This window comes from Lepisosteus platostomus, chromosome 14 (assembly GCF_059453375.1).
Source record: "Lepisosteus platostomus isolate fLepPlt1 chromosome 14, fLepPlt1.hap1, whole genome shotgun sequence".
Lineage (NCBI taxonomy): Eukaryota > Metazoa > Chordata > Actinopteri > Semionotiformes > Lepisosteidae > Lepisosteus > Lepisosteus platostomus.
In genome coordinates this window covers 6,503,191-6,525,173 of record NC_142624.1, presented here as the reverse complement: position 1 = coordinate 6,525,173, position 21,983 = coordinate 6,503,191, and the positions used below count along the sequence as shown (strand labels likewise).

The window sequence follows — 21,983 nt, the reverse complement described above, 5'->3', positions numbered from 1 at the left end:
GTCAATCCTGGACGGGACGCCAGTCCATAACAGGGCGGACAGACGCACACACTCGCACTTAGGGGGCATTTTTAAGAAGCCAATTAATCTGCCACTGTGTCTCTGAACTATGGGAAGAAACTGCAGCAACTGGAGGAAACCCACACAAACACAGGGAGGACATACAAAATCCATGCAGATAGTACCCCAAGACTGGCATTGAACCCAGGGCCCCAGAGCTTCAAGGTAGAAATACTAACCACTGCACTGCTTTGCTTCCATACATCTGAACTTATTTACCATTACTTAAGATGAGTGGAAAACAAAACGGTTTTCACCAATATGGTGTGCAAATGAAAAGCATGTAATGTAACATCAGGCACCACTGCTGCTGCAATTTTTACAGCAAAAGTTTTTCACTGTATTTTTCATACATCTTGGGTTTTTTTTTATCCAGTAAATTATCACACACATACACATGAGAAAACTTGGTCAAATACTGTAGATGAATCAAACATACTGTATAGAAACTGTGCAGATTTGTATTAAACAATACACAACTGTGTTTTTCATTTAACACAATCTGGCAACACAGCAGTAGTTTCTAATTGTGTGCTGACAGCAAGTACAGCTCATGCCCTTTCTAAAGCACAATAAATTAAAATGAAAATAAAATCCAGCACAAACATTCAAACTGAGAATGAAACTCAAACAGACAACTAAACTCTACATCTTCACGTTTCCAGCTAGTCACAGTCAATAAATATTTTGAAAAAATAAAATGCTTAAATGTAAAAGACATCTTGGCATGAGACAGAAATAATGGTGTTGTGAAGAGTTGGCATTATGGCACATCTGGCCAAACAGTGTTATCACAATATTTACAGTGCCGTCAAAATAATTCTTAATGGCATCGTTCTCATGCTTATTTTCAGGAGGCATAACCATAGCAACAGATACCTCACTTCCTTTTCTCCTCGGCCGTGACACATTGTCAACACAGCGCATTTCTTCAGCAATACAGCTGCTTTCCTGTTCTTTTCAATGTGACCCACTGATCATCCCTGCTTTACTACAGTCTCTTCTGGCTCCCAATCCAGCCGACTGCTAGACAATCCGCACATCATTATTTTTTCACAGTCAGGTATCCCCTTATGTTCCAATTCTTTGTATTGCTGTGTATCTGCATTTTGGGCATTTACTTTTAGAAACAAAAGTTGCTTCTCCTCCAACACAATATACAGCAACAGCAGCTATGTCAAGTATTTCAAATATTTTTGGACTAACCCTTCACAGCCTTTTCATTTTATCTTCTGTTTTTTCCACATTTGCAAAACACTGTATACTGTATACAGAATTCAAATAAAACAATCTCAGCTGTTAATTTGTCTCGTGTAATGTTTTTACGTGGCAACTGCACAACAACAAAGGTTGAAAGTCATGAAAGCAAGCAACATGCTACAGTATGAGGTTTTTGACCAAACCCAACAAAGAAAATTGCCAGATTTTCGCAAAACATTTTGTGCCTCCATCGCGACTTATTTGCTTAAAAAAAACCTCCAGTATAAACACAGAAATCTAGAATATGAGCTCTTGCTCTCTGTTAATCTCAGAGCCTTTTGAACCAGGCTCGTTTATCTATTTCCTCTGTTACTGGAGCTTGATTGTCAGGCTTTTCTACCAAGGGGTCAGAACTAAGTGTACTTAAAGTGCTTGAGTCATGACGTCAGCACCACAGACCTGAGCCAGCACTGGGAGCTGCCTTTAGTGTCCTTGTGCTCGGGGTGTTACATACCCTGCATGGTGAGGTGCTTCAGGACTTCCTGCAGGCGGTGGAGCACAGGGACAGACACCTCATACGTCACCCTCTCCCGCACTGAGGAATCCTGGCACTGCCCGAACAGGCCATCTGGAACGCATGAGGAAAACACGGTCAGGACACACATACACGTGCCACACGTACAACGCACCTCACACGAGGAGGTCCGATAACGCGAGCGCAGCCCGAGGGCTCATTCACAGGTCCGAATTCCAAGAGCGCTTCGCGCCGGCTGATCTCATCAGCACACAAACGAAAACAAAGGCTACATTTTACCCGGGTTTTGTTCTTTAGGCTATACGTAGACACTAGATTAAATATTTATTTCAATTATGTAAAAGATTTTAAGGAGCAACCTTCTTTAAAAATTTTACAAGCGCCTAGGGCGTGACATTTTTATCACCAATGGATCAACCGATTGGTTCCCTTTCTTCTTAATGCTGAAAAGTGTCGGAACGAGCAGACAAAAAGAGCGCTACAGTACTGAATTGTATATTTCCAAACCATTTGATCTAATTCAGGCAGAGACACTGCAAACACAGAGAGAACATGCAAACTCCACACAGAAATACCACCCCAGGAATTGAACCCAGGGCCCCAGCACTGCAAGGCAACAATGCTCAACACTACGCCACACACTGCCCATGGCTGTATTTCTCTTTCCAAATTCCATATCAAGTCAGTGCTATTATTGAATTTGGTTAAAGGTGTTTTTTTTTAATCAAAATGATTATTCATTTCTTCCAAGTTACCAGTACACACAGGAATATCGACCATCTTTTTATCACTGTCTTCCATAGGGTTACTAAAAATGACATCAAAATCATGCTAAGAACAGGCACTGAAGTGCTTGTTGCCAAGTGGTTTCTTTTACTTCTTTATGTATTATTTGTTTGACACAAGGTACAGTATGAAGGTTAACTTGAATTGTAATACAAGTTAGCTGAGAGCTTCTAATCGACGGCTGCATTATCAGATAGCACCAGATTTACTGTCAGAAAAACAAGCTTCACTGACATAGCCTTCCTAACCTGGTGAAACAGTAATTTCTGGACCGTAAACAGCCTAAACCACCACTCCAAGAAGTCAAGGTGATGGGGAGCACAGTCGGTTTGTTGAGTAGCACTCTGGGATGCCCGGACAGGTGGACAGACAGACAACAGGACATTCCAAACTCTCCCGGTGAGTGACTCATCTCTTCAGCGCCTGAATCCACTGAGGGGGAGTCAACTGGCTGCTGTCAGCCTGCTGATGTCACTGTTGCCAAGGAAACCCTGGCGAAGTGCTGGGAACGGATTGAAGTGCAGCAGGTGCCTGAGAAAGGCGACCCAGTGTAAACACGGCTCCGGCCGTTGGTTCCTGATAAGTCCTAGACCTCAAAACAAAACAAAATCTCCCTAGGTCATATCCTCGATCCTGGTCACCTGCTCTAACTGCCTTCGTGGCTTACCCTCGGGTTCAGTTTATCATGCCTCTAAATATCTCTAAACAGCATACAGAAAACTAGTCCCTTTGAGAAATGTCCGGCTCCACATACATACAATACCAAGGTATCACCTTTAGGGAAAAGCAGTCCAAACTCTCTATGGTCGAAAGAGAACTCTAGTCTTTATAATCTTCAGAATTTACTTCTAAAGAATAAACCTCCCTGACTTATTGTATATCAGTAAATTTGGCATAACAGCACTGTTAATGTTTGATTCCATAGAGTATTTTTTGTTATAAAAGAGCATAACAGCCCTTACAATTTTAAAGAAGGCATATATATATCTGTTTATGTCCTTTCATCGGTGTCTTCAACCACTGTATTTGGAGAAGTTTAAAAAAAGGACTGAATTTAAATTGTATCAAATAACTTTGCAGCTGTACAGTTCAACATTATTTATAATACTTTGCCCCTGTTTGATAACCTTTCTAAAAAGAAGGCACTTTTGAAATAAAACAGGGTTAAAAGAAAAATAGACAGAACACCTGGTGGTCTTCAACAGGGACTAATAAAAAATCATTTTAGCTTTTTAATTAAGAACACTTTGATCAACTTGAGTTTTTAAAAACTCTGAAGGTATTCACAAAGCCAACTTAAACCATGCCTTCAAGCTAAAAAGAGAAACAGGTCAACACAAAAAAGTATACCTAATCGTGAAAATGGGAAGCATTTTATCATCAGAAAAATGTGGGTGTATATGTATGTTTGGAACTGTGTGTATATGTATGTATAGATTTGTATATATGCATGTTCAGATTTGAATGTTCATAAGCAAGCTACACCACAGAATGAGGTCAGAACTTTTCCACAGGGTTATAAGACTGATTTTGGATGGAAGAAACCACCAAACAATACTGTGAAATCAATAGCGTGTCTAAGCTGAATGAATCTTGCAACCTGACATATGTTCTGTGATCTTCAAATGTGTTATTTACGGTTTTAAAGTTATTTATAGTTTTATTATTTTATTATTAAGTTGCATTTATTATTTACAATTTTCCAAGAGGAACTTGTTCTGTGAGCTACAGCTCATGACATGCAGATCTTGCCTCCCAATTTTGATTAATTATTTTGGCAGACAGGGACAAAATGTGCTTCATTTTATTGACCGGGAAGATGAAACTCAGAGTTCTCTTTTAACTTACTGATACAAACTACATTTACAAAATTCCGATCACATGGTGTTCCTCCCTCTTTTATAACTATTAATTATCATCTCGGCAAGGTACGTTCAAATTCAAATTTCATTTAGTGCACGTTTTAAGTGACATTGAAATCACTGAGGAAAAAAGCTTTGAAAAGTCTAATTTTTGCTCCATTTCTGTTCTTCAGTATTAAAGAATGTGCTCTATAATCAAACCACATTCTTGCTTGATCTTTGTGATATCTACTAAATGAAGACATTATACAGGGCGTATTGAGATTCTGCCTTCCTGTACATGTGCGCAAATGAATAGCAAAGCTACCGTCAGCATCAAGGGACCAATGTAGCTGACAGTAGACAATGGCAATGAATGTAAGCACTGCCTACACAGAACCTTGAAGTGCAAGAGGGAAACTGAAACAGAATGAGTCACACTGTCGGCTCCCACACACAAGTTTAGAGGTGGAGTTTATACCTGCTGGGGGAGACTCGGGTGTCTTGATGTAGCCGTGCCGCATCCTTAAGACAAATTAATTAAAAAGAAAAGACAGCAAGATTGTATCTAAAAAAATTTCAGAAAACGAGCATATGTTCAGCACGGCAACTGGAATGCCCGATTACATTATCCACTCCCGTGTACAATTTGGGTATTTTCTCCCTGTGGTGCCTTTGAAATTACAGGAGGAATGTCAGATGAACAGCGCTGAAATTGCAATGCAGCACATAGAAATGTATTTAAATTACAATACATGGGAAGCTAAAGGCAAGATTGACTTGATGTACCTGTAGAAAATCTTTAAAAAGGAGGGCAGCAGAAACACATGTAAAATATTACAGAATTTCATACATACATCAGGCTTCAACAACTACAAAAGAACTTGACTCTGCGTAACCATGAAGCAGGATAGCCCATCTTATTGCCGTCTTCTTGAGTTCCTTCTTCTGAGGAATACAGTAGGTACATTTTTTGGCACCTTTGCAATGCAGGTTCATTTTTCTCCTCACGTTGTCAAAAAGGCAGGTATTGCAAGCTCCTGATCCTCCATATAGCAGTGTGTTTGCAATTACGTGTTCAGAGGGGTGAAGGATGGGAATTTGTGGTCAACGCCAACTCATATGTTAATGTCAGTTTGTCTGTTTGACTCTCAAGTATGATGAACACCACTGTCACCTAATTGCAGTCTCTTCACTCTAAACACGAATACTGTAAAAAATAACTAAAAGGCTCCAGTCGTTATGGAAATATCTGAAACAGATGCCCACTTCCGAGAATCAACTGTGATAAACTTAACTGTTTCTTGTAAGACACAAGACAGTGTAAAAAGCAAAGCAAGTTTATCTTGTTTTGAATTGTCTTGTCTCTTTGCAGTTACTCTGTAACACGCATTGGAATATTTCTTTCAAGTTTGGACTGGCAAATGTTTGGAACTGTATACTTAAATTGGAGAGGAGTGTTTTGGTGAATTTGTTTAGCCCTCAAAAATGTAAGTGTACCTGTTGTGTATGGTGAGTAAGATGGGGTATTTCCTCCCTATTTCTGTGACTTGGTCTACAGTCTACAGTCCCTCTCAATGCCCAGTTTCCATCTCAGTGACACAGTACCATGTCAGATTTTGTAGAGAATATAACAAATATTTCAAAAGGTTGAATGCTAGTAGCTAGAAGACCACAGAATCACAACTAACAACCTTTTGACAGTTGGGATGTTTGTTCCAAGCACCATTCAAGGGGCTTTTTGTTCTTTAAGTGAAGAGCTGTCTTCTAGTTAAGCACAACTGCTTTGCATTACAGGGTTTTCTAATCATTATGCTTCATATCATTTCTCAACCCAGCCAGTCTGCCATACTGTAGCAGGGTGATGTGCCTTTAGAAAACATTCACCCCCTTGATTTTTTTTAATTTGCTATGCTGCGAACTCAAATAGCAATATATTTACATGGGATTTTGTGTCACTGATCTACAGAAATGACCAAGAAATGGCAAAGTGGAAGAAACATTCTGGAAAAATTTTACCTGTAGTTTAAAAGAAAGCCGTGAAATATTCACCCCTTTTGAAATGACACTCCAAAGTGAGCCCTGGTGAATTTAATTTCCTCGTGTGATCACTCTAAAACTTGAATGGAGTCCTCCTGTGGTCAGTTCAATACATTGACATGATTTCACAAGAAATACACCTGTCTATATAAGATGTCTCTACAACTCTGTGATAGAATTGTGGGGAAGCTCAGGTCTGGGGAGGGCTATAAAATCAAATCTAAGGTGCCCCAGGAGCAGAGTTAAATAAAAAAATCAGGAAATGGAAAGAATACGGAACCACCGAAAAATTTAGTACAGCTGGATATCTCCCCAACTGAGCAACCAGGCAAGAAGGACCTTGGTCAGAGAAGTTACCTAGAACCCAATGACTACTATGACAGAACTACAGCATTCCATGGCTGAGATGGGAGAACCTGTCTAGAGAACAACAATCTCTGCAGCACTACACTTTAAGTGTAGATCTTAGACTTGGGTGAAGATTCATATTTCAACAGGACAAATGACTCCAATCGTATAGCCAAAGCGACACTGTGGTGGCTTCTGAACAAGAAGGTGAATGTCCTTGAGTGGCCCAGCCAAAGCCCAGACTTGAATCTCTTTAAAATCTGAATCTGAAGAACTGAAAGACTGTAGTTCACCAACACTCCCCATCAAACCTGACAGAGCTTGAGCAAATCTGCCAGGAAACATGGGAGAAAATCCCCAAATCGAGATGTGCAAAGCTAAGACAGACAAAATCCAAGAATGGTCTACCTAATGTTGTGCCAAACAAAGGGCATCAGCCGAGCGTTTGTGTGTTGAAAGTTGTCTTTATTTCATATGCATATGGGAGTCTTGCGCTTGTACACAAGTCTCCAAAGACAACACTTACAGTGCTCTTTTATACAGTGAAGCTAACTATACAAGATACACTGCCACTTGACTCTTTGCTTGAATTGTGTCTATACAGTATATGGTAATTCTAGAAAGCTGACCAGTACATATATTTTCTTTACTGCCAGCCTGCATGACAAGCAGCCCCTTCAGGAGAGGTCACTTGGTCGTTTCCTTGAGAACAATGCCACCTATGCATAAAGACACCATGTGGCTATATTATCTTTTGAGACTTTTAGTAAAAACATTTAGTTAATTCCCTCACTAAAACGAGACTTTGATAGCTGAATTGTCCAAGAAATTAATTCAGAAACTACAGTAGCTCCGGAACTTTGCTGCTTGAGTCCCGACCAAGTTAGAAATCCTGAACATATTTCTCCTGTACTGCACTGGTTACCGGTCTCTTATGGGAATGACTTTACAATTCTCTTGTTGACCTACCAGGTGCTGCATGGTCAGTGTCCTGTGAACCTACAGGAGTCACTATCCCTACATGTCCCAGTTTACTCACTTTGTTCTATTGGCTCTAGAATTCTCAACATCCCAAGGACGTCACATCATAAAAGCCTATTCAGCAGCAGCCCCTCATCTTTGGAACACTCTTCATGACCATATTAAACTCTTTACACTGTAAATCATGCCCTAAAACCTTATTGTTTTTCATGGCCTAATTCTATCTTTTAATTTCACATTTATAAATCCTTTATGTATTACATTTTTCTCTTTTTCTGCTTACTTAGGATTTTCAGAATCTATTTCGGATAGATTTAAATTTTTGTAAAGTGCCTTGATTGCTTGATTGAAGACCAAAGCTATAAAAGCTGCAAAAGATGCTTCTACAAAGTACTGACTTAGAAGGTGAATACTTCAGCAAAGAACATATTTCTGTTTCAGTTTTCATAAATGTGTTACCCCATAAATATGTTTTTGCCCCTTTACATTGTTGCATACAGGTATGTTGTGGGAATCAAGGGACAAGAAATGAATAACAAATAATTTCAATGTTCTTAAAAGTCTGACTATAACATAATATTAGCAATTGTTGGAAGGGTGATGAGTAATTTCTGAAGGCACTGTATATATGAGATTTGTGAAGCAGTCAAAGTGTCGTGCTTCACGTTTGGTGTATACACAAAACAGAGGCCAAGGTCTAGGTTTACTTATGTGAGAATCGTGTGTGGTGAGAGCTTTTCAAGTTTGACAGACAAAGAAAAACAAAATCAAACTCAGATTAAACCTTGAAATACGTTTAGTTTATCTTATTAATAATAATGTACTCAGACCAGTGACAAGTGTACGTGTGTGTGGGGAGAGGGGGGTGTTGATGTGCTTCAAAATCATGTAAGCACACTATGGAATGAAAAAGGAAGAAAAACAAATTGGTTAAGTGAATGCCAAACTCTTGGACTGTCCTGGTGAATGACTTGTTTCACTCAAAACATTTTACAGAAATAAGGAGTGCCACTGGCTCTAATGTGTGTGTTATTCTTTCAAATGAAGCCTCCGAATCATATTTAGGGAAAATTATTACCGAGACCATAATTAGGGAAAGGACTTTGATTTCTGTGGCCGTCTTTCAACTACTCTCAACACATTCGACTTGTCTGGAAAGGAAGCTTCTACAATATGCCGTTTCACAATTAGTCCTGGCTATATCAGAGTGTTACAAACATAGTAGCAGGCACATCAACTGAACTTGGATACTTACTGTAGTCATCTTCTAAAGTTTTGGAACAGGTGTTCCAAAAAACAACAACAATTAAGACATTAGTCAGTCTCTCCATTGAAGGGATTTCCTGTATTAGGCTTAAAATGTACAAGAAAAACTTTCGCGGGGAAGAGTTTTTCCCTGAGGAATGCTCCTAAAATGTTTTCAGAAATTGTAACTAACAGAATGCACCTACAGAAAACACCACCAAACAAGTCTACTCTTCAAGTACACTGGTAGCCCATATGCACCGAGGTCTATAGTACTAAAGCGCAGATCCTGGGGCATGAAGAAGTAGCTTCATTTCAAAGCTCCCTTGGAAAACCTGCAGTTTTTGAATATTCAGCCCAGTGTTCATTAAGAACAAAAGGGCAGCTGGAGTGCCCCTTATCTCTTTCCTCTCACTTAGGGGTTGGCACAGTTTTTTGATGCTGATTATGAAAGACTGCTCCGTTCCGTTATCAGCCTTAGATGACTTTAAATGGCCACAAGTCACACATTAATAACTCAGACAGACACTTACCATTGGTGCAAAGCTCCTGTCTCGAACACAGACGTTTCTCGAAGAGGCAGCCTTGAGGTAAAAGAAACAGAAAGACATTTAAGGATAAAAAGCACATTTTAGAATCACAATCTCACCGATCTTGGTCTCGTGCCACGCTCGGAATATGGAATTAATTTTCATCAACACCATTAATGCTTAGTACGCAGCCTCCCAGACAATTTGAGCTGGAAGGCTGGGGAAATAAATACAATTTCTGGGGAAGATCCAAGAATTTTGCTTCTGAGGTCTTTCATAAATTAGCACATAAGGCCAAAACATTTCTCACTTAAGCTACTAACCTAGGAAGAAAATAACTTAAAGTGGGACTCATTACATTCAAAGGGGTTGCATGCCAGCGCTATAGTAAGCATTGCTGCCTCACGGAGTTGGGGCTCTTGGTTTAATATCTGGGGTACAAACTGCATGAAGTTTGTATGTTCTCCATATGTTTGCATGGCTTTCCTCCAGGTGCTCTGGTTTCCTTCCAGAGGAAGGAAAAACATACTGGTAGGTTAACTGGCTTTTGGGAAAAGTGTGTGCGTGTCCACCCAGCAATGGAGCCTATCCTGGCAAGCAAAGGGTGCAAGGCAGAGTACACCCTGGATGGGCTGCCAGTCCATCACAGGGCAGACAGACACAAAGACTGTCACAATTATAGTCCCTCCTCCTTAAGGGTGCTCCAGCCCTTTCACTTCAGACTTGATTCTGTGCACCTGACCCCTTTTCCCAGCCCACCTTAAAAGCCAGGCGCTGACGTTCAGCCTGGCTCTGCATCTGGTTTCTGCACCGTGCGAGTCCGGGACCTGGAAGCGCCTGGTCCCGTTAAGGTTTTAACCTCTGTTCCTGTTCCTTGTCTGCCGGTTCCGCCCCGGTTCGTGTTTTTAATTCCTTGTTTGGATGGATCACCTGGCTATGGACTTTCTTGTGTTTTTGGATTCCCGCTATGGATTACTTTTGGATTGTTTGCCTCGGCCACACCTTCCCCGTGCACCAGCGCACTTTGGATACGCCCCCCCTGTTTTCAGCCCCGTATCCCTGCATTACTTTTTCCTAGTGTTTCCCACTTCTTTGGATTGTGTCGTTCCCATAGGGTCTGGAAAGAACTGTTCGTTACACAGACACTCACACACACTCACACCTGGGCCAGTTTCCCCAGAAGCCAGTTAAATTGCTAGTACTGTATGTCTTTGGACTGTGGGAGGAAACTGGAGCTACTAGAGGAAACCCATGCCTATATATAACATATAAACTCCACACAGAAAACGCCTCAGGAACTGATCCCAGGGCACCGCGGTTGTGAGGCAGCAATACTAAACACTGCACCTCTGTGCCAAGTGCCTGCATAGGGTAACCCAGCTCAGACTACAACCTATTAAACAGGAGCACTATCTGTGCCACCCTTAGTACCACCATCTAAGAAGCAATAAACAGTCAAACAGTATTGCTTTTATGACCTGAAAGAACCTCTGTAATTTCCATCATGAAACTTATGCCTTTCCAAATATTTCAAACCGAGAAACAAAGGAGCAAATGTTTTTGAAGGAAAGCTGTACGTAAATGAGAAAACAAGACTCCCTAGGATCAGGAATGCTCTAATTAAGCTGTAGTTGAGGAAGACGTAATAAAGAAAAGAATAAGCTATTCACTCATGTTGAATAGGTAATGAAGTCAGTAAAGCAACGAGTCCTTTCAGGCCTTTATCCTCATGTTAATGTTACATTTTTGGTCTTTAGTGTATGCAGAGAAAATAATTATCTCTGTGCAATTCCAGCCGCAGAAAACAGAGTATTTTGAGTATTTGGAGCCTACATTAACCATGCTTTGTTATCTTTGTTTTTTCACCACCACATTATAAAATCCACTAAAATTCCAAATTTAAATTTAAATTACAAAATGCACATAGCCATTAGGACCACTTTCAGAAGGCTTACAGAAAACCTTTGGAATGCTATTACCTAAGCAAAGAACAATTCCAAACCTGATAAGACCTGCAGCTATGGAGATCAAAGCAATACAACTCAAAGCAGAGGTTCCATTGAGACAGAGTTGTGTGACATTATACTGTACAACACACTGCACTACAATATATACAGCTGTATGACATACTTCACTACATATACAAGATTGTGCAATACACAGCACTATAGTATATACAGCTGTATAACATTATACTGCACTACAGCATACAGAATTTTACAACGCACAGCACCATAGTTTTATTCAATTTAAAAAAATGTAACCTCAATTTTGTGATTTTTGTGTTTTTGTGAATTTTGTGATTTTTGCGAGCTCGCAGAAAAAGACATTTCATTGCCAGCAAGTACTGCTGCCCGCCATATTGTCATGCATTTGATAAATAAACTTTGACTTTGATAGTGTACATAGCAGTATGGCATTATACTGATTGTACTGCAGAACAGTACACTGATTCGTACATATTATACCATAATATACAGCTCTGTACATCGTATCGCACTACAGTATACAGAGCCACATGACATCATACTGCACTACAGTACACAAAGATAAAAGCAATATCAAGAACAAGACAGGCATATTGGAAAAGTCCATTTTTGTCTTGCTGGTGTGCAAATATGAGTCTTGGATTGAATTGAGTTTTATGTGATGAATGTTAAAAATAAGCTAATTTATTCATATTGCTTAAAATGACCACCAAATAAGATGGTTGGCTTTTAACAAGAAGTCACTACCAAATGAGTACAAATCATCCATACCACCCTGTATCCTCATCTTTTTTTATCTCAGAAGTTAAGCAAGCCCTGACTGGGCAGGAGGCACAGAACCTGAAAAAAACCTAGAAACATTACTACTTAGAAGTGACGTACGAGGACAAATAAGTGACACACAGCAACGACCAGAGCAGAAATTACAACATCTCGCCTTGTGGTGAGGTGGTGGTGCTGCGGAAGATTTCATCTTTCTTATTTTTTTTAACTTTTTATTTAGCGATGAAAGGGTTTACAAACAACATAACATAACCATAAACATTTGCCTTCATCTTACATTTCTGCCACATTGTATATATAAAATAAACTATTTACACCTATGCCAAAAGGTATAGGTGTCATCTTTCTGATGGAATATACTGTACTGTATTTTTGTGAAAGCTACATTTCTGTTCTCACTGAAACTACTGACACTTTTAGGTTCAACGTTTTGGAAAGGGCAATGCAGACTAACATTCCTATTAATCTAGCCACGTAAACGGGTCCATATGCTGAAAATGGCACAATGCTGAGAAAACATTCTGTGTGAATGTTTGTGATTCCCCTTTCATGTGGCATAATGAGGATTTTACATTTTATAGAGCATTTTTGTTCAGGTCTATGGACAAGCAAGAGAATGGAGTATTTGTCCAGGACTGCTGCTTTTGCCTGCCTCTCTGTTAAATACAATAAATCATGGAATCATTCTGCTTATTAAAATCCAAAATACTGAATTATTAATTTCTCCAATACATTTAACTGAGATCATGAATGATTCTTGCCCTACAATGGACTGGTATCCCATTCAGGGTGTATCTTGCTTTGCGCCCTTTGCTCGTCAGGATAGGCTCCCCCTGTATTAGGTAAAGCACTTAGAAAATCTGTGACAAATGATTCTACGATGCCTTTCCACAAGAAAAACGGCGTTAACGTCTGCAAGTTCGAAGCCCGCCCCTTCCATTGGGTTAACGTCATGATTTAGCTTTGCCCTAATCACACACCTCTGTTGTTTCTGTTGTCTCCAATGTTTGTTTCTAGGACTTAATAATAAAGCTTAATAGCATAAATTCCTCTCAATGTGGTTCTCCTCTGTGACTTTCTTATAAGTAAATATGTGACTCCACTTTGTATAAGCTGACAAACACATGAAAATATGCTACAGTCATCTTTATTTTAGCACTAATGCATCTTCTTCTACAATAATTAATGCAGTTAAAAGGGAGGGCTGTATATTTAAATTAATGGGTATCGTAATTATTAATCCCAGTAGTGAAATCACAAAATATAATGTGTTCCTCTGTATTTACATTCTATGCTTGTGAGTTAAAGGCCCAAGTGTCCCTCCAAGAATCTTATAGATGAGATTTTTTTATATGTTTCATCCAAGCAAAGTACCCATGAGATATCACCTAGAACAAAGTGTCCAATTTTGACAGCAGACGCCATTTAATCCTTAGAGCACGTTCAAAGAAAAACACAAAATCACAGCCAAACCAAGCTGACAGAACTTAAATATGTTCAGAGGGGTTTTAAAGTAGAAACAGTAAAAACAGATCAGATACAACTGTTGAACTATGGGTAGGAGTAGGCACAGTGTATATTTAGTCTGTGTGAGTCAGTCACGTTGAGAGTGACCATTTTGTAGGAGAACATATAACGGGATTTACTGTAGATCCAATCTGCTTTGAAATATGGCTGTAGCTGCTTTCTGCCCTTGAAGTACTGAATACCGTAAGAATTAAATATGGAGCTGCTGACTGCCTCAAATACTGCAGACACTTTCTTGGAACACAGGCATTGCTAGTCTGAACCCAACCATGTTGTCACTAGACAAGTGGGACTGGAATTCCACAAGTAACCAGTAGCAGTATCAGTGTAGGGTTGGGATGTGTCAGCTTTTAGTGCAGCTCACACAGGGTGAACATACATGCAGGAATTATTCAGAACTTGCTCCAGGCTAGATGCTTCAAATCAGCCAGTCTGTCTTGTTCATGATCTTGTGACACTTCTAAGCACTCATTGGGCTGAATTATGATACAATACTAATCAAATTACTTTGTATAGGATTTTAATATACAAGAAATTGACACCGTCTAAAACCATTTATCCTTCCTATGAAATCAAATGATTACTGGATTTCACAATTAAACCACCATCATCAGAAAATTACGATACTTTTTTTTTTATATACCAGGGAGACAGTACAGCAGGATGAATATTATATACTGTACGGGTACAGTATATTATCTACAGCCATGCATTTGCTGTTTAATGAAACTCAGGTTTTTCAAGGCTTTTGTATTATTACTGTATTGTATTATACTGTATACTGCATATATAAAATGTTCTTTTGCTGTACGAGCAAAACAATTTGTGATCATGAGATGTATGTGAATGATAAGCACATCCATTTTGTAACCATTGTATCCATTACAGAATCGTGAGGGATCCAGATCCCATTCTGGCAAGCAATGGTAATCACAGGATCAGTATCACGCCAAATGCATTTAAGTAATTCCACACATACATTTGATATTAGAACGCAACATTTGTGCTTTCAAGTGACTGCAAGTCTTGGGACACATTTAAGTACATTAAACCCCATAGTTTAATTTAAAATTAAACTTAAAAAAATTAAAATTAAAGTTTTCACTCTATGAGACATAAAAAACACAATTTCAATGTACTGTTTAATTCTATATCAATTTCAATTGAATAGTTTTTTTTTTCAGTGGATGCCACATTATTGCATCCATTAAGAACAGATGAGAATAAAGTTTAGGCCTAGTGCAGAAAGCAGACGAAAGGAAAGAGATTAGGAAGGTCAGTGTTTCTTGAGGGAGCAGAAATGGACTGTTATGCACACAGTCTTTAATAACATGTTTTTGAGCGACATTCAGCCCACTGCGGGCCGAACAACTGCCATGTGAGATGTTAACTGTGGGGTAAACAGAATATCCCCATGTTTTCTAGGTGGATTTTGTGGACTTGAAATGAAGGTGACACCTGTGCCAACAATGAACACCTGGCAGCTCTCCCTTCTAAAAGATTCTCTCTGAATTTGGATGCCTCTCCAGGACAGTCCCTTTGACACTGTTTCTCCCATCTATTAAAGTTAGATTGTTGCAATAATCAGTTCTCCCAAGATGCTCTTTGCAACGTTAACAAGCATAACAGTTCAAAAAGAGAAGAATGCACACCCAAAGGTGCTGAAATCCATGGGATTTTATCAGATCAACTGATTGAGCAGGATTCTCTATTCTGTGACTGTATATGATACACTGTCAAACTTACACTACATGGACGACATGAATATTTGGTTCAACAGAGACCTTATATCCCCTAATATTCATTAGTTAGGCATGTCCCACATGAATGGAAGCCTTATTTCCCCAATCAAACAATCGGATAATAAGCTGATGAGTTATTTTGTAGATGTATACTGTAAATATCTCAAATGATTACGAGACAAAGCTCTAAAGTTGACCAAAGTTCCTAAATGGAATAAACATAATTATAAAAACATATTATAGACTAATTCACTCTTGAATCCAGTTAATATCAGTGTCAAGCCAGAAAGTTCAAACTGCTTCCCTATTTAAAAGTACATGATTACTTCTGCTAGAGATTTGGACTTTCTCAATGCTCACTTATCTAAGTGAGGAAATTGCGATATGCAGCTAATCTGTGTTTTAATTACCTCTTTATGTTTTATCAATGTATGCGTTTTCATGTGGACCAGAGATTATAAAAGTAATTCCCTGTATAGTGTGTGAAAACCTTTTGTACATATTTTTTTCCCTTTGTGAGGATATCTAAAGCACTCACATTTCATAGTGCCATTACACTAAGCAGAAAATCCCCATCAATAATTACTGTACCTTCAGGCAAGGTAGAGTTTGCATAGGTGAGGGCAAGTAATCTATCTCAACCAAATGATCTTTTAACATGATGTCCACATTTTAAAACAACCAAGGAGTAATCCAAGATCGTATTTTATAGAGTACTTAATAGATTTTGTTATCTTTCCAGGTCTAGTTTCTAAGACGTTCCTCTCTGTTACCTTAAGAGTTTTTTTAAATATCTGCTAATCAAATATGTAGTCTTATCCTTCGATTCCTGAAGTCAAAATCTCTCATTTCCAAGGTATTTAATTTTAGAATCCCTCTTAAAAACTGTTCTTATTCTGCATAATTCATGAGATGGCAAACTATGTTCAAAATATAAAACTTATGGAAATGTGGACAACATGGTGGCGTAGTGGTTATAATGATTACCTCACAGAGCTGGGGCTCCGAGTTCAATACCTGTGGTGCTATCTGCAGGGAGTTTGTAAGCTCTCCCTTTTTGTGTGTGGGTTTCCTCCAGGTGCCTCAGTTTCCTCCAAAGACCAAAGACATGCTGTTGGGTTAATTGGCTTTTGGAAAAATTGGCCCTGGTGCCAGCGTGTGCTTGTGTCCGCTGTGGGAGTGAGTGCCCTGTGATGCACTGTCAACCCATTCGGGGTGTGTCCTGTCTTATCCCCCTTTGCATGCTGGGATAGGCTCCAGCTCCCCCCGCTAACCTGAACTAGACAAAGCAGGTAGAAAATATTCCGCTCTTTAATCAGTTGTTGTAAATTTAAACCGAGCCTCACATTTTCAGTGCTCTGTCCACAATTCATGCCCATCAATAAAAGAACGAAAAAAGCCACCAAGCACCCAACATTAGACAAAAGTCACCTCAAACTCAGAAAAATAATATCTTGCAGCAATCATATAAGCTTATTAAGTTTTTAGAGTTGAAGGCATTTTAAGACAAAGGTGGAAACAGATTCATAAACATATTACAGTGGTAGGCAGGTTTGAGGAATGGCTGACATTTTACTTGCAATTCATATTCACAATTCAATCAAGTAAAAAAAAAAACAACAAGGAGATTCTGTATTATATTCCTTAGAATAAGTGGTACATTGGTCTAAACAACAGAGGTGGTGCATCAAAGTGAGTTGTTCTTACTTTAATTTTGAACATTCTCCCATCAGTAAACCTGTCAGGTTATGCAATTTACGCTGCATAATTTACTATATGAATCATACGTATACATACAGTACACTGTAGCCAAATTATCTTCAGTTGGATTCTATTCTAATATATTTTGAATAATTAATGAAAACGAGTCAACCAAAATAATCTGACATAGAAATCTAACATCACTAGTGTAAGTATCTCACTATGTTTATCACAACTCTTTAGTATTTTAATCAGACATTGGAAAAGGAGCAAACATCACTTTATACTGGACTCAATACATTATACAAGCCATCTCGGACTGTTTTATTCTCAGCCTGAAGTTTATGATAAAAACAGAATAAAAACTGTGCCATTTCACTGTTCTCCTTCCGCCCACTAACTAATATGATAAAACGAATTCGGAGACCAAACACAAAAACTAAAATCTCTACATGATTTACTTTAATTTAGACTCTAAAAGTGGTCATATGACGCAGCAATTTGACACAAAATGTCTACATGGACTTGCTGAGATAGGGTCTGCTTTCCCCTTGACCCTGAATTGGATGAAGCAGTTAGACAATGGATGCATGTTGTCATGGCAGATAGCACTGAGGTTACATTTGGGGTTACTGGATTCCTGGAAAGTTCATCTACTTGTGTGTGCTATCAGTGAAGACCAATTGTATCATTTTCTGGAAGAACACATGTATATGCATCACAGTGAATATACTTATAATGCTAAACAAATCACAGCCTGCTGCCTACCACTCTCGTTGTCTCTGTGCTCTCTGAAGCCAGGTCAGTGAAGTTAAATAATATGAGTTTAACTGTCAATTTCTCAGTAACGTCCAGCACAGGGGTCACCAATCCTGGTCCTGGAGATAGTTTTTTGAACAGCTATGGGCCATGCAAGAGCAGTTGGTATATTGATTCACATAAGCTCATAACAAGCTGGTGTAACTTTTTAACAGCCCAGATGGACTGAAAACCTGTTGACACCACAGGATAAGGGACCCCTGATCTACTGGTAAAAATCCAGAGAGAGGCTGTATGCAAGAATCAAGCCCTATTCTGCTTTAATCACATTATTGGTATTAGTGGGAGATGATGGTTAAGAAAGCCAATATACAGCAGAGACCCTAAAGACATGGATATTAAGGTATCGACATACTGTATATATTGCTAATTTGCTAAAGATAACCTTTCTAATCAGAAGTCATGCAATGTGTGCACCTTTTAATCCTGTGATATTTTACTAATATTTGTTGTATACTATATTTTTTCAGACTTCTATGTCAAATCAACCTGGAGGACACCAGCTTAAATCCAGACCTCACTACCTTCTAACTAGACCAGGGTTTCCAGGAGGTTGCACAAATCAAAATGTGTGGCTGTCTAAAATATTCAGACTTCTGTCCCTTGCCAGGAGCTGTTGCACTCCTCCAGTTGACACAACAGAGTTCGTCATCCTCTGCATCCCAAAAATGCCCAATTAAAAGCAAACAACTTGCTTATACAGTATATGTCTTTGAGGGCATGCTCATTTATCTCAGGAAACCGAGGAAAAAAACATGAATCTCTTTTGCTTAAACTACAAAACTGGAGAAACACAAAATACTTCCCATTTTATGGCAGGTTTACAAGCTGCAAGCTCTGGTGCAAAATGCACTGTTGAAGCAAAAACACAGCATTTTGAATATATACTGAGAGGCATTAAAAACCACACCAAATAACAATGGAACCAATGGCTGCTGTGTTGCATTTTTAAGTGTTATATATATCAACTCCACCTCTGACTAGGCAAATTCACTCAAATAAAAGTAACAACCTTGACATATGAAACATTACTGTTGCACTTAAGAGCATGAAGCTTAGAATTGTGAGAAGCGTCAAAAGCCTTTGCAATTCTCATCTTGCCTGCTTCTCTCATAGAAACAATCCAACAAAAATACAGAGCTAAAACAGGAAAAGCAGAGACTACCTGCTCTCCCACAAAAAGAGAAACGCAACCAAATAGTGGACAAAGGAGCTGAAGAAAATCGATTGTGCAACTGTGGCTTTTATCGCTCCAGATTGTGGGGCTGATCTGCAGCTGGTCAAACAGTGGACGTGGGAGCTGCTCAGTGTTGAACCAGTAAATGGGACTCAAGGCACATCAGACTGGGAAAACCCCCAAAAAGGGGAGCATTCACACGTTGGGGGTGGGGTGGGGGAAGACCTTGGAAAGAAAGCCGGTCAAAGCAAACAGCCACAGCTTAGCTAGCATATTGTTAAATCACAGTTTTTTTCCTACTAACAAAAGGCGACTCCTCGGAGAGTTTCTGCTGTTTTACCAATAACTGAGCTTCTGCATCCCTGACTGTTTTGTACAATCTCAATTGTTTCCCCAAAGAAACCCGTCCGTTCAGTGAGTCACCCTCATTTTGATTCCCTTGGCAGTTTACAACGTACTCAATCCTCAAGGGGACTAAGCCCACGTTAGTGCTATTTGTATAAACATATCCAGGTTTGTAGGGAATGCTTGTCATGTCACTGCGACACATGCTGTCACGATCGTAATGCCTCCTCTTAATGGCGCTCCAGCTCTTTCTTTTTTTGCTGATTACATGCACCTGCCCCCAGTCCTGCCCCTCCTTATTTAAGCCTGGCGCTCTCGCTATTCTGGGCTCAGCACTGGGAGATGGACGCCCGGAAGCCCGCTTACGGCTTAGGCTTCACCACGGCGTCCTGACCATCTGAGTGCGGGCCTCGGAGCGCCTGGCCTCGTCATCCTGTTTTTATTCCCCTTCCCTGTACCAGATCCTGTTCCAGTTTTTAACCTTGTCTTGTTTTGTCTCAGATGGATCAACCGGTTTTGGTCCTTGGACTTCGCCCCCGATTTCGCCCCCTGGACTCCTCGGACTTGTCTGCCTTGGCCGCCCCCCCCCCGAGCACCAGATCACTGTCGTCACGCCCCCCTGTCTATTAATCCATCCTGATCCTTGTCGTCTCCTCCCTGTCATCCTTCTCCACTTACTTCCGGATTATACCGTCTGCATAGGGTCCTGAACCGAGCTTCACGGGAGCCTGGACCGGCTCTCGTTACACATGGTCACTGCGTGCTGGCGGAGAACTGTCCTGAACCCACAGGTTGCTGTGTGCCAAGGAGGTGTTCTCTGTATGTGAGGTAGCCAGGGAGGCAGAGCATTGGAGTGGTCCAAGCCATCCACAAGGGCTCTGGGAGAAAGCCTGGTGAATGACACCCTTTTGTAGCAGCAGAGGCTGACAGGCATGTTCTCCAGAGAAAAGGTAGGATAGGGCAGTTGTAGGATGCTGAAGCCCTGGGTGATAAAAATACATGCACGAGGCTGCAGAGGCGTTGCCAGTGTTTGTGAAAGGAGAAGAGTACAGCTGGAGCAGTCTTCCCCAGAATGGGAGTAACGTGTTGGAGCTAGAGGGGATCAGATGGAAAAGGGATTCCAACAGACGAGACCATGGTTTGGGAATACCCTGGTAGGGGAGCAGTATGGAGCAGTAGAGCTGGAACTGCAGAGTGCATCCTATAGCGCTCTACAGAACAAAGCTAACACACCCTAGAGCTGGCCTACACAGTCTGGTAGAGAGTATTTCTTTGAACATTTCCATTTGGTATGGGAATCTCGGTGACGGGGGAAGAGACAAGCTCTCAAAGATTATAAGCAGAGGCAACAAAATTATTGGTCGGAAACAGAACCGGCTGAACCACATCTGTAGGAGTGTTTATAGGAGAGCAGTGTGAATAGTAAATGATGATCCACTGCACTCCCAATTTGAAAACAATACCGTCTGTATGACATTTCAGTGTACCAAAGGATACAAAACCATTTTTTAAGTCATTCATCCCAAGTGCCATTATTCTTTTAAACTCTGATGAATGAGCCCATTTCGAGTATTGACAGCATTGACAGCATACTGTATATGTGCACGCAGCTCACAATTATCTTATGCTTCACACTTGAATCTTACGTTTTTCTATTGTGTGGTATTGTTATTTATATTACACTGATTGAATACGCCTGTAAAATCCACTGAATGTTTTCCTTCATGTTGTCTAAGTGAGGACAAAGCAAAATGCCCCCTGTATGTGGTCAATAAAGTAGACTCTATTCTATTTTCAGTCTGAGTGCAGAGAGTAGTCTCTCCTGTATGGGCAAGCCCGAGAAGGACTGAGAAGTGAGGTTATTGAGAAAAGAGTGTGCCAATGTGAAACATGAGCATTAAAGAGTGCATTAATGGCAATATACTGTGGGGTTCTGGTGGAAGAGCATAATGATCTGAGAAGGCTGTGAATTACTGCTAATAGACTGTATGGTGAGACAGAGAAAGAGTGGGGAATAAGCCAGACAGTAGGACAGACAGTCTGTAGTCCCCCAGCTCAGGAGGAAGAAGAGTGGGAGGGGCAGCCTTTTCAGTACCTGACCCAACTAGTGATATCTGAAGGTCTGGCGCAGACCGTCAGATAGTGATTTATTGTCAGACTGAGAACTAGGGTGAGTTCTTGTGCCAAGTTATCCTGAGTATTTGAGTAAATGAGTTATTGTGAGCAAAGGTGGTAAGTAAGTAATAATGAGGGAAGAAATATGCTCAGGTGGGTCCATAATCCAATCATCTTGTAGACACAATAACAGTTTTCCTAACTAATCTATTTGCATGAC

At 40.0% G+C, this 21,983-nt stretch overlaps 1 protein-coding gene across 1 annotated transcript in view; it reads right to left on the bottom strand.

Moving 5' to 3' along the window:
• Positions 1-21,983, bottom strand: part of LOC148648797 (receptor-type tyrosine-protein phosphatase-like N) — a 151,072-nt gene that overhangs the window by 103,149 nt on the left and 25,940 nt on the right. The window contains exons 2-3 of the mRNA XM_088606732.1: positions 9,570-9,620; positions 1,775-1,888 (exon numbers count right to left, since the gene is read on the bottom strand). Of these exons, the coding sequence (XP_088462858.1) occupies positions 1,775-1,888; positions 9,570-9,620 (165 nt within the window). The remainder of the gene's footprint in view (positions 1-1,774; positions 1,889-9,569; positions 9,621-21,983) is intronic.